Consider the following 14,414-nt stretch of genomic DNA (forward strand, 5'->3'; position numbering starts at 1 on the left):
ATTGTTTCAATATTTATGGACATTTATTTTCCTCCTTAATTTGTCTAATTCTTTTGTAAAACATATTGGTTGGAAGAGTAATATATATCTTATATTTCTTTCTTTTAGAGTTTTACTATGTAAAGTTTTACAAATACATAGTACACTATATGCTTTCACTCTTTTATTTAGCGAGTAATTCGAATTTGTAGCACATAAGATCGATCAATTAAAGGGGAGAAGTGTTTTCACTAGGCATTTTTTGTGCCTTTCAAATACTTTTCATTTTGATTACGTGTCACGCCCCGGGAGGATACCCTAAGCATGATCGATACTCAGAGACTATTTCTAGTCCTCAAGCGAACCACTTGGCCTGTTCACACATTCATTCAATCAACATTCTATCAGCGGAATACTTAACTCATCAAGAAAATAACTCAACATGATAATCAAATCGATAACTTATAGAATAAAGCCAAAGGCAAACAATCTATCTAATCCAATCAACAAGATTAGTATGAATGAAACTAGCCGAAAGACAATACCCAATCAACACATCAATAATCTAGTCCATGAAGCCTCTATCAATTGTCTAAATGGTGTCAATGACAGGTTCATGACTACCTTAATCAAAATAAAAATAAAAGTCTAAACTTTAAAGCTAGATGATAAAAGAGTGGAATCCTCCAAAAGTAGGGAGGACTCACCAATCAGCTGGAATGTGGAAGAGATCTTCAACAGTGAGCCTGTTGATGATCACTAATACATGTTCCTGCATCATTAAATGATGTAGCACCAAATAGACGTTAGTACGTGGAATGTACGCGAATGTAATATGGCAGAGTGAAACAGGCGTAAGATAGAATAACATCAACTCAAGTAACTCAATCAAGAGTAAGTAACTCAATCAGGATGTCATAAGTCTAAAGTAAGAGTAAGGTTTAGACAAAGACCAATCATATAGGAGAAAATATACACTACATGGGACTCGAACCCATGGTGCCAATCATATACAATCCAATCCAATCTAATCAGAGTACTATCAAGACATATATGAGAGTTTCTCTTATCCGCCAACAATCACTTATGAACCAGTGATTGTAACGAGTTCGTTGTTATTACCACAACCGTCTAATACCTTGTCAGGGTAAAGGACGAATCAACCAATCATGGATCCAACAATCAATCAAGTCCTATATTGTCAGGACAATAAAATAGGAAAATATCTGACTTAAAAATTCAATCCTCTCCTACGTTTGGCGATGTTATTGAGTTTGAGTTATTACTTACTCTTACCCAATTCGGTGCTCGATACTCCTCCTAAGACTCAATGCTCATAAGACAATCAATCTCAATCAAACCAATCAACAAGTCTCATATGAACTTTTATTAGTTCATCAGTTCTATCATCAATCCTTTCAACCAATCAATTATCTAATCATTCTCAATCATTTAAGAGTAATTGGAATAATCATTTATGATAACATTCAGTTGAGACCATTCAATTGGGTTCAATTATGAAGATGGAAAGGACTATCAAGTTTCATCAAGACTATCATCATGCTCACATCCCAATCACAATCCTGCATTCACAAGTTCAAAGCTCTAGACTCAATCCTTAGGCATATACATCCAATATTAGTCAAAATACTATGAAATAAGTAGTTTAAATCATTTGTTCAAGAAACAAGTTCGTAGAAAAATATCAATTATGCAATATTATGTATAATATGTTAAATTTAAGAAATTCTGAAGAAATATAATCATGAGGACTCAATTCATTCACAAATCAACCTATCACAATCATGGCGCACATGGAAGAGCAAGGTCCATGCTTTAATTTAGCCTTACATACCTGGGATTAAGACAGACAATCAAACTGACAAGATCTTGGCTTGAAATCCTTGAACCCTAGTCCTTTCTCCTCTCTTTAGCCTTAGTTTCTTTTGCTTGAATGCGTAAAAAGTCTAAGGATTGGGTTTAGAAACCCTTATAAGATCGAAAATGACCTATATCAGTCATGGGTTACGTATAGGAGGGGTGGGAAAAAGATCAAAATGCCCCTCACTGAAACTGAAAAACGTTCGAAAAAATTACACATAAATCGCAATCCACGAATGCGTTTTATGAAGAAAAGAGTAAATCGCATTCAACGAATGCGTTTTATGAAGAAAGGATAAAATGAACTATGCTGGAGCAGGTCCATGAAGCGGACCTATCACACGCTCTTCTGGAATTGCAAATTTTGCCCCGAGAAATTATCTTTTGATCCAGTTGGCCTAAAATTCAATCGAGACCACTTTCCCACTTGATCTCCCCCCCCCCCATTGATATTTCAGCCTCGGATTTAAGGGATGATACGTTATGCAAGCGCGCTATCCTCTAGGAGTATTTTGATAATTTTTGGGGTATAACATTACGGTCTTGGACAAATCGCTAAATTTTCCCAGCTTATTACTAGATTTATAAATAATACAATACAATAAAAAAAATCAGGAATTTTTCCATTTCCATTGGAGGGGTATATGCTATTTATTCTATGATAACCCTTGGTATGTTGTCGTAGTAAAATTCATGCTAATTAAAAAAATCGCACATAAAACTAAATATGACAATAAGGGTGTGTTTTCAGGAAAGTTTCCTTTTTTCCCGGAAAATATGTAAAATTGCTTATTTTTTTGATAAGTAAATAAAAGTTTGTCACAAGAACGTTTATATAGAATTTAGGCAAACATCATGAGAATAAGAGAATGAGAGGTAAGGGTGAAGAGTTAGGGGTGGGAGTCGAGGCGCTGGAATGGTTTGTAGGGTCGAGTGTCTGGGGGTGGGTGAGTCAATTAGGGATAGCAATGGAGTGGGATGTGGCTGGTTTAAAATTATACGGGGCGGGTGCGGGGTGAGTGGAAGAAATTATTTTTAAAATTAATACGGGGCGGGTTGCGGGTTTAAGGTACTAAATAATAACCTAAAGAATATTAAATCTTTGTAATTACTAAAAATCAAAGATATAAACTTTTTATATTAAACTTTGACTTTAGTTTTAACTTTTTTTTAAAAAATAATTAAACTAGACATGTCTAATGAATTGTTAGTTGCTGATATGTTAATTAGAAACAGTTAATTAGTAATTAAGAAATAATTGTTGAAATGTTAACTCGAAATAATTAATTAGTTGTTGATGTTGATTAGCAAAAAATGAAAAGAAAAGTTATGAATTTTATTTTTCATATTAAACTCAACTAAAAAAGAAAAAAACTTAGTTTATGCGGGGCGGAGCGGATTGAAAATGAAATAAATTATAATGCGGGGTGGGGCGATTTAAAAAATTTGTGCGTTGAGCTCAACCCGCCCCATTGTCATCCCTAGAGTCAATATGCATAGAATGCCATTTATCAAATTTATTTTTCTTACGTTGATCAGAAAAATCAATCATACGTCACCATTATTTACGATCTTCACCACCGATCAATCAGTGTTCGCTTTAAGGTCCTAAAAATTGAACTTAACAATATAATTTTGTTCACATATATAATTTTAGCAAAAAATACTCGATATTCGTGGCCAGCCTAACTCATTGTCAAAAGTCAATGAAATACCAGCTAATAAAACTTAGAAGAAATCCACCTTTATTAGTAGCTTAAACATGTTTTTTAATCTCAGTAGAATATCAATTAATTGACCTTAGAATGATGAACTGTCAATTCTATGAAAAAATAAATACAACTTCTTAGATCCATCAAATAAGCAATTGCAATATAGGGGCACAGAGCATACAATTTTTGTTTTTCTAATTATTTTTTTTGATTTCCATATTAGTTATTAAAATACTAGCGGTATATATTGAGGAGATTTATAAGTTTCTTCTTGAGGAAGCGGATCTGTAAATCACAACTTGAATTATCACTTGAAGAATAAACTCCTTTATTTCTGCAACCTAAATATCCTCTAAAAGATGTCGATAATTTCCTCTATAAACCCTAGTTTTTAATGAAGAGTATACATCAAGTTTTTTCAACACTCATTGGTGCATTTAACTAATGGGCTAACTGACAAATTAATATCCGTTAACAACGAGAAAATACTTTTCAGTAGAAATATTTTTGATCATAAGCGATAAAACGATATTCCGGATATAAGTCAGTTTCTTTCACAATTATCTCAATTACTCTTAACTTCGTATCATTGTTTTAATCGGCCGTTTAACATCACTAATCAATTTTTAGTACTCAAAATTTTCATCAAAATATTATATAGATTGCTAATATTATAGTCAACCTCCTCTTGTGCTATCCACAACCTCACCTTAAAGATTTAAGATAAGGTTTTAAAAAATAAAATAAATAAGAATGACATGTTGGCAAGTAGGTCTAAATTGAGTGATGTTCATTAATTCTTCTAAGAGCCCATTTGGATTGACTTATAAGCTGTTTTTAATTTTTTTTGAGTATTTAACCGACCAACTTAAAATTATTTTATGCTTAAAATAAACCCCAATAAATAATTATATTTATTTAGATGAACTTATTATAAGCAGTTTTCAATTTATAAATTATTTAAAATAAATCTATTATAAGTCAACTTCTTATTTTCCAAGTCAACTACTAATTGAGTAATTGACGGACTCGCAATTGTTGATTCAACGAATATAAGAGAAAATGACACAAAATTAAAGAAAAAATGTACCAAGTGTATTCACTAGGGAATTTTCATTCCTAAATTGTTCGGTACCACGTAAAATGTTTTCTATAAAAATTATTTTCTCAAAAAATTAAGTAAATTTTTCTGACTTATTTTCTTATATTCGTAAGTAAAAAAAATATTGGTTTAAAAATATTTATGTCTAATTTAAAAACACATCTTTTCAATGAGTACTAGGGTGTCAATTATACAGTCTAAACGAAAATAATGATTTTTTTCCTTTATACATCTCCCCCTTCTTCTTTTTTTTTTGCACGTCCAACTTTGTTTTAATAATTATGTTGTCAGAGATAACTTGCATATGTAGCTTGATTAATTTTATGAAATAACCTACTACTTTCTTCGATGTAGGCATGCAAACACGCTTTCAATAGAGAATAGTACAAAGAAGAATTAGAAAAAGAAAAGTGATACCTTAATTTAATAGCTCCATTTCTTTTTCACGAGTGAAAGATACTATCCATCGTTACCTATTACTTCTCACAAGCATTAATATTTTGAAAAACTTATGCTTCATTTAGGGTAAATCAAAAGCAAACCCAAAATATTCAAAGTAAACTCTCTAAATCAGTACAAGTTGTGATGAGATAGTCAAAATTTTCTCATATTTAATTAGATTTTTTGGGAGCGCAATCCCAAAAATGAATATTCAATACAAAAATTCAAATTTAATCAAACTTCAATACAAATATATCATACGCTATTTGAAAAGGAAAAAAAAACACAAAGTAAACTCTTGCATGTGGAAGGGGCGAATATTACTCTATCAAATACACAATGACTTGAGTTGTACATTGACTTTTGACTAAAACAAAGTCAATGTTTTTTTTCCCATGCATTATTCTTTTTTTCTATATAAGCAATTACATCTCAAAGTATATTCACTACAAGAAAACCTTTTATAGTATCAATAAATTTCAATTATTACCTTTTTATATAGTAATTTATTCTTACATTATAGTTTCGAAAGTGAAATGGCACAACCACCATTAACACCACCAACCACTAGTACTATTATTCCACCATTCGTCGGCCTCATCGTGAGGATTCTTACGTTCATTTGCTTGTTGATTTCACTCATCGTGATTTCCACCAACACTCATACGACTTTTGATGATTATGGTGATGAATACAAAACTAAGTTCAATGACTTTATCGCTTACAGGTAAGATCATTCCCAATCACTATTAAAAAACATGAATTAATTTCTTATCGATTTATTTTTGTATTTTTGACCGATGAAATTTGTGTTTATTAGTTATTCAATACATACATTATGATTAATTTTTAATAAAAATATATATGCAGATATTTGATTTCTACTGTGGTTATTGGACTGGCATATACTCTTCTCCAAACTGCATTTTCAATTTCCTTTGTGACAACTGGAAATCGTCTTGGTGGTGAGGGATTTTGTGTATTTGACTTTTATGGTGATAAGGTAAATTAATTAATTTTCCTTAATTATATTATCTTTTTTATTTCTATAACTATATTTGAAAAAGTAGAAAGAAAATATATTGAAAAAAAAAGAATAAACAAGAGATCAAGTACGTACAATAAAGGAATTGACTCGCAGAGTAATAATAGTTAATTAGTCGCGGATCTAGAATTTAAATTTTACATATTAGAACTTGAAATTTTATGACGGAGCCAAAATTTAAAGTTTATAAATTCGAGATTATGGTCTATTCAAGTTATTTGGTTCTAAATTAGTAGTTTATACATATTGATAATTACATTTCTTAAGTCAAATATATGATTTGGATTTAAGCTATTGAGTTTGACCTATTCTAGCTCCAATCACATATATGCTTTTTTAGTGGATTCTTAACATATTTTTACACAAAACAACAGCCCAACAGAGCCTCGTGACAAGAATAAAATCTTATTAATCTTTATCTTTTAAATATTTTTGCTAGTATAATCAGTGTATATATTAATTATATATACACTTGTTATGCACTACATATAAAATTAGGTCTTAGGCGTAACTCACACCCCCAAAAGACGCCTAGTGCTTAGCATCTGGTGTGTGAGCAATTTTAATTTCGGAGGCCCAACATTAAGTGAGACGGTTCCTGCTCTGATACTATGTAAAATTAGGTCTTAGGCCTAACTCACACACCAAAAGTTAGTTCAAAGAAAGGAGGATTGCCTAAGCCTTATAAGGAATCCACCCATCTCATTAACCACCAATATGTAACTTTTGTCATTCTTCAACACTACCTCAAATCTAATACACACTTGTTATGCACTACGAAAATCTATTACGGCTAGACAAGTGAAATTTGGATGAACCCATATGTATGATATCTTACATCCGTCTCTGCTTATCGTACGTATAAAAATTTTGTAGCATAATCAGTGTAGCTTAACCTGTAATAATAGTAGTAGTTACTTTATAATAGTACTATTTTTATTGAGTTATAGATTATTCTATAAATATTTTTTACATCGGATAAATAATTTATTTATAATTTTGTGTAGTTTATTTCCTACTTCCTTGTTACTGGAGCAGCAGCAAGTTTTGGGATGACACAAGAAATAAAGAGACTTGCAGGCAATGATAATAAATTTCTCAACACTTCAAATGCTGCAGCCAGTCTTTGCCTTTTGGGATTCTTTTTTGCTGCTGCTTCATCTATTTTCTCTTCTTATAATCTTCCCAAGAGAGTTTGATTTTAAAAATAAAAAATAAAAAAAAACTTGGTTCAATCCAATAATATGACAGATTAATTATTGTAAGATTCTGAAGTTTTTTTTTTTGTTTTTTTGTTTTTGGCTACATTGGGTCAAAAGGTGTCATGTAATGTTAAGTTGTAATTTGTATTTATTTTTTTTAAAAATGTAGTCATATGATTTTTAGGGTGTGTTTTTGGGTATTTTCTTTGTTCTGAGTATTGTCTTTAATTTGGTGTTTAATTTCATAAATATTAGAAATTGTATTTTCCAAAGTGTAAAATTAGCCAGATGAGAAACAAGTATTTTAAATTAAGTATTAAAACTAAACATGTAATTTTGGTCTCTTCACGTAGAAAATATGTTATATTATTGGCTATTTATAAACTGATATTCTACTCATATATGCAATAATACAAATTTATTATGACATGAGTAATTTATAAGTGGTGAAATATTTAATATTTTATATTTATAGCAGTAAATTTGTGAATATTCATGAGCAAAGAGATCAAAAATACGTAATATAATTCAATTAAGTAAAGGTTAATGTGTTTGGGCAAACATCTAAAGACTAATAACATCATTATTATCAACATGGGTTGTGGTTTGGTTAAGGGTTTGAGTCCTGTGTATGAAAAAAAAACATGTTGGGAGTGTCACCCTCGAATGGGCCCTGCAGTGTGCAATTCGAATTTAATCAAAATTCTACGGGCTCTGAACACCGAGTGAAAAACTAAATAAAAATAAACATCATTATTTATCAATAACGAAGAGATTAAAAGTATTATTGACCTGAAAAATATGATTAAAAGGATGCCAAATAATTAAGTTTGACAATTTTCTCCTTTATTAAAATCCTGACTCAACTAATTTAAATTTGTGCCACAAAATAAAACTTACGGAAGGAAAAAAATGCTCAAGCTAATCAAAAGTTCATTTTAATTAGTAAGGTTCGAATCTAGAGCTTTAGTAATTAAGGACAGAAGTGGGGGCGACATAATCAATCCATAAAATCATGACTCCCTCAATCATTTAGATTTGTATGAATTAATAATTAATTTATTTTATTAACTCAATTAATTTTAACTGATTTAATTATTTCAGTCAATTTGATACTCCAATTTTTAATAAAGAATACTGGGTATTCGTGGCCAGCCCTCACTAATACCAGCTAATAAAATTGTGAAGAAATCCACATTTTATTAATAACTTAAACCGATTCTTTAGATTAGTAGAATATTATAATTAATTATAGAATGATGAATTGTTCCTATGGAAAATAAATACAACTAATTGCTAGATTCATCAAGCAAGCAATTACAATATGGGGTCGCACTAATTAAGGCCTTATTTGTCTTTGACTGAAATAAGAAGTTTGAATTTAAATAATTATACTGTTGTATCTAGATTTGAATATTTGAATAATTAAGTTATTTATTTTTTAATATTTAAATGTGCATAAGTTATTTATTTGTAAATATAATAAATATACAATTCAAATAAAAATTAATTAAATATTAGAAAAATATATATTTAATAAAATATATTATATAATTAAAAAATAAAATATTTATGTTCGCTAATGATTGTGGTGATGGTTTGTGATAGTGATGATGGTAGTGGCAGCTAGTAATGATGGTGATAATTGTGATGGTGGCGATTGGATGTGATGATGGTAGTTGTGATGGTGAAGTTGGTTGATGTTAATAGTTGACGGTGTTAATGGTGGTTGTTGAATGTTGATGAATGTGTGATGGTTGACGATCTGTTGGTGGTAAGTTGCGATAATGCAAGTTATGATTGTGAAGATGGTTGGTAAAAAGGATTGACTACAGTGGTGGTGGACATGTCAGTGACAGTGGCGATGATGATGGTTGTGATAACGATAATAAATATAATTATACCGATGGAAGTTGTAGGGGTGGTAGTGAGCGATAATAATGGTTTGCTACTGTGGTGACTCTAATAGAAGAGGTGGTTGGTAGTAATGACTGGTGGTTAACAATTGTGATAGTGATGGTGATAGCTAGTGATTGACAATGGTGCATGATGGTAATGGTAATGACAAAGGTGATTAATGGTGGTGATAACTATTCACACAAAATACTTCTTATTGATATTTAAACTTTGTTCAAGATCTTAATAATACATATTTAGAACTAAAAAAATACTTAAATCTTAAACATATACACTAAATAGCCTAAAGTCTGACTCATTCAAATTCAAACATCTATTAAGTAAATTGTAGCATACAATTCTTTTTCAAATTAATACCCCCTTTCTCCCGTTTTTGTTTTGTTTTCTTACAAATTTAATTAAAAATCACATCTCCTCAATATTTTATATATATCTCGATTAATTTTATGAAAATATTTAATACTACATCCCATAAGCACGGATATTTTTTAAAAATTTACGCGTCATTTAGGATAAACCAAAAACAAGCAAAAGGAATATATGTCCTCCAAAAAATTCAAAGTAAACTCTCTACATGTGTGGAAGAAAGAATATTAATTATAAAATACAAAATGAAATTGAGTTGAACATTAACTTCTGACTTAGACAAAGTCAACTTCTTTTAATATTTTTTTTTGGCATTATCCTTTTTTTCTTCTTCTATATAAACACATCTCGAAGTATTCGTTACAAAGAAAACCTTTTTTTGTTATCAAAATATTTTAATCACTTCTTCTTGTTATAATAATAATTTATATTCGAGAAGAATTTGTATAGTTTGCCAAAAAGTGAAATGGCACCACCATCACTATCATCAACCACCATTGTTCCGCCATTTGTCGGCCTCATCGTGAGAGTTCTTACGTTGGTTTGCTTGTTGATTTCACTCATAGTGATCGCCACCAACACTCATACTACTAGTCTCAATTTTGTTGATATCAAAACCAAGTCTACGGATTTTTATGCTTACAGGTAAAATTAATTTCCACTACTCTGCTAAAAAATAGATGAATTTCTTATAAGATTTCTTCAAAAAATTGCCCATTAAAAACGTTTTTAATGGACTTCCCATCAACAATAACTATATCTCAATTCAAAATAAATTTTAATAGGATATATGAATTCTTATTTCGTTATTTAGGCTCATCTACCACAATCCTCTTCCTTTTTTCGGATTTGGGACCGATAATACAAGCAAGTTCACACCGACAGAATTAATTAATGAATTTGCTCTAAAATTTTATTTTATTTTTTGGAAATTTGCAGATACTTGATTTCTAGTGTGGTAATTGGAATGGCATATACTCTTCTCCAAACTGCATTTTCAATTTTCTTTGTGACCACTGGAAATCGACTAGGTGGTGAGGGTCTCTGTCTATTTGACTTCTATGGTGACAAGGTAAATTAATTTTTCCTCAATTATTTTTTTTTAAAAAAATTATATATAGTCAAAGCCGAATTTAGAATTTAAATTTTACTTATTAGAATTTGAAATTAACAAAAACAAAATCCTAATCTTTGTTTATTAATTTTTTTTCTAGTATAATCATTATATACTTTGATTATACACTTGTCACGTTGAGGTACTGCAGAAAAAAAAAAGAAGCAAAATTCGATCCAATTTATCGTAATCGATTAGTTAACATGTTGGTTAACTTTATTCTGAAACATGGAAAAAAAATTCATTGGCTTATCAAATTATCTATTGAGCCGTGAAAGCTTGCTAGAAAGTACTTGGTACTATGACCATTGGGGGAACAATACCTAATCCCAAAGATGTTCCAGATTTTTTTCGATTGCTCATTCGAAAACTATGATCTTTAGCTCTGGAACTGAATCATTTCCTAATATAATCATTATATACATTGATTATACACTTGTTATGCACTACTACAATCTATTATGGCTAGACAAGTGAAATTATTTTAAGCCAGTTGGTTAAAAATGTTAGAATTTCTTCTTTCTTTTTTTCAAAACATGTGTATATATAGTTTTGAGCTAAAGGTTAAAGCTAGTATATCCGTCTATATGTACCATACATGTAAAGATTTTGTAACAGAATTAGTGTAGCTTAACATATTATAGTAGTACTTATTTCTGTAAATATATATATTTTTACACTGTCAGTACATACGTTTCAAAAAAATAAATTTTATTTATTTATTTGTGCAGTTTATTTCCTACTTCCTTGCAACTGGAGCAGCAGCAAGTTTTGGGATGACACAAGAATTGAAGAGAATTTCAGATCTTGATAAATTTCTTAACACTTCAAATGCTGCAGCCAGTCTTTGCCTTTTTGGATTCTTTTTTGCTGCTGCTTCATCTATTTTCTCTTCTTATAATCTTCCCAAAAGAGCTTGATTTTATTCAAAAATAAAAAATAAAAAATAATAATTTAGTGGATTGATTTTTGAGAGATTATTTTGCCACATTGGGTTAAGTAATGTTGTGTTGATTTGTAATTTGTATTTAAATTGTATCTAATTGTTTAAGTAAAGTTTGTGGGAGTTTTAGGGTTTAAGTAAAGTTGGTAAAGTTTGTATGAGTTTTAGGGTTGGTTTTTGTTTTCTTATGTAATTTTTGTTTTGAGAATTGTCTTCAATTTGGTATTTTCATGTATGTCCTTTCAGAAATTGTATTTTAAAGTTTTAAAATGTGTATCTTTGATCCCTTCACCTAGAAAATATGTTACTAGTATATAGACTATTAATAGAACTATGCAATAGTATAAAATTAATTATAAGACATGAGCAATTAATTAAGTGAAAGTTTGATGTGGTTAATCAAACATCTTAGAGACTAACATTAAATTTTATCTTCAAAGTTCAAACATCTCAAAGACTAACATTTAAATTTATCAATAACTGAGAGACCAAAAGTATCGCTAACCAATAAAATAAAATAATATAATGTAAATGAAAAGATATCAAATAATTGAGTTTGCCCCTTTTAAAAAAAAACTCTCTAACTCAATTAATTTAAATAAACGCCGCATAATGTATATTAAAAGTAAAAGCATTTATTCTATCATAAATCTTTTATTCATAAGATTTAAATCAAGAGCTAGTTAAGGACGAAAGGATTCATGTGTCCTATGCCACTTTTCTTGATGGCAAATTTGACTCTTCATTTGTTCACGGGCGAATTCAATATGTTGTGTGTGAGTTCATGTTGTGTGGGTTCATGGGAGCCCACTAACATATATATTCACTAAATATATTTATAAATATTTGATTATGAACTCAACTGTTATCGTATATTAACTTAAAATAATTTTAAATCTCGAATCCGTATATTCTCTTCACATAATTCATCAATTTGATACTCCAAATTTCAGTGAAGAATAGTAGGTATTCATGGCCAGCCTCACTATTACTAATCAAAAGTCAATGAAATATCAACTAATAAAACTTAGAAGAAATCCACCTTTTCTTGCTAATTGGAGCATACAATTTTATATTATTTTTCACATTAATTCTCTTATAAATATAAGTAGATTTGGGTGCATTTGATACGAGAGAAATTACCTTCCAACTTATTCTTTGATGTTGGGTGCCTATAATGATTTCTTTAGAAAATATTTCCACCAGAAACAGTAAAATGATTTATTTACTTTTCACTTTTGGAGATGCGAAGTCATATATTCCTTCATAATTATAGTTTTAGTTAAACATTTTCCATCAAAAGCGGTAAAATGATTCCCCTCATTTTTGAACATAAGTAAGTTTCTTTTACGATTATCTCAATTACATAACTTTATATCATTGTTTCAATCAGCAATTAGACATTATTAATCGAAGAAATTTTATCCAAAATAAATGTTTTATTAAAGTACTTTTCAAAAAAATAAGTCATAATCCAAAAAATTGTATGTAATTGTTTAAGTGAGTTGATGAATTTGTGATTTTTAGTGTGGTTTTTGTATTATTTCTGTATTATTATTTTTTTGAAGATTGTGTTCAGTTTTAGTATTTTCTTGTGTATTCTTTAGAAATTGTATTAATTCCAAAGTCAATAAAAATTAGCCAATTGTGAAGCAAACATTTAATATACATAATCGAGAACACATTTTAATTTACTTAATTATATTTTCTATACGTTTTTTTATGTGCGGCGGGCCTGATCCTTTTTCATTGATCAAACGCGTGAAAATTCTTTTTGATAATGATGGTGATGTTATGTTGAAGTTTGTAATCATGTTATCTAAAAATTCAAACTATTAGAGAGAACACATACTCTAATTTACTTAATTACACTCTTAACAATAATTGATAAAAACAATATATTACGACATGTTAAAATTGACTGATATCATTAATGAATGTTATTTATATCAAAAGTATAATGAAAAATATATAAGACCAAAAAAAATTGCGGGCTGAACCAAATGTTACGCAATTATATCTCACGCCAATTATTTAAATTATTAATTCGGTAAACGCAATGACCATGTGAACGTAAAGTAATTTAACGATATTTATTTTAAATACGAAAGACAAAAAAGAAATGAAGATGTATAAACTTTAGTGTTAACTAACAAATCTATCATTCTCTATAAATGTCACGATCTGAATTCGGATGTGATGACACTCATCTCAACTCATCAAGACAAGTCAGCCTAATACCCAACGAAAAGTAAATGCGGAAGAAAACGAAATGAATCGAACTTTAACTTAATCAAAAACACATAAAATTAACTCAAAATCTCCCAATATTGATTGTTACGTGTACAAGCCACTAATACATTACGAAGTACGAAAGAAAATATAGTCATAATGTCTTTGTCTCTAGAATAGGACTTAAACATAATAAAAGAGTAAGAGGTGTCCGCTAGATGAATCTACCAGCTACCTCAACACTTGAAATGATAGCTTGGGATGTGGTAGGAAACAATAGGAGATCAAGTAGGTCCAGGCTCACAACCTATACAAGTGTAGAAGCAAGGGGTAAGTACCAAACAACACGGTACTCAACAAGTGAACAACTAAAACTAAGCAAAGCTCAATAGTTTACAAATACTCCTGTCATCCCAACCGAACCTCCTTCACTACAACGTGCATAAAATCGGTCAAACTCTACACTTTGTACAATAATAA

At 29.7% G+C, this 14,414-nt stretch overlaps 2 protein-coding genes across 2 annotated transcripts; both read left to right on the forward strand.

Moving 5' to 3' along the window:
• Nucleotides 1-5,577: 5,577 nt before the first annotated feature.
• LOC129870904 (CASP-like protein PIMP1) lies at nt 5,578-7,543 on the forward strand. Its single transcript, XM_055945780.1, has 3 exons — nt 5,578-5,842; nt 5,986-6,118; nt 7,168-7,543. The coding sequence occupies exons 1-3, from the start codon at nt 5,652-5,654 to the stop codon at nt 7,357-7,359; spliced, it is 516 nt and encodes a 171-aa protein (XP_055801755.1). The 5' UTR covers nt 5,578-5,651; the 3' UTR covers nt 7,360-7,543.
• Nucleotides 7,544-10,026: 2,483 nt separating this feature from the next.
• Nucleotides 10,027-11,936, forward strand: LOC129871230 (CASP-like protein PIMP1). The gene is made up of 3 exons (XM_055946127.1): nt 10,027-10,290; nt 10,585-10,717; nt 11,491-11,936. The coding sequence occupies exons 1-3, from the start codon at nt 10,112-10,114 to the stop codon at nt 11,677-11,679; spliced, it is 501 nt and encodes a 166-aa protein (XP_055802102.1). The 5' UTR covers nt 10,027-10,111; the 3' UTR covers nt 11,680-11,936.
• The last annotated feature ends 2,478 nt before the right edge of the window (nt 11,937-14,414 follow it).

Source organism: Solanum dulcamara, chromosome 10 (genome assembly GCF_947179165.1).
Source record: "Solanum dulcamara chromosome 10, daSolDulc1.2, whole genome shotgun sequence".
NCBI lineage: Eukaryota > Viridiplantae > Streptophyta > Magnoliopsida > Solanales > Solanaceae > Solanum > Solanum dulcamara.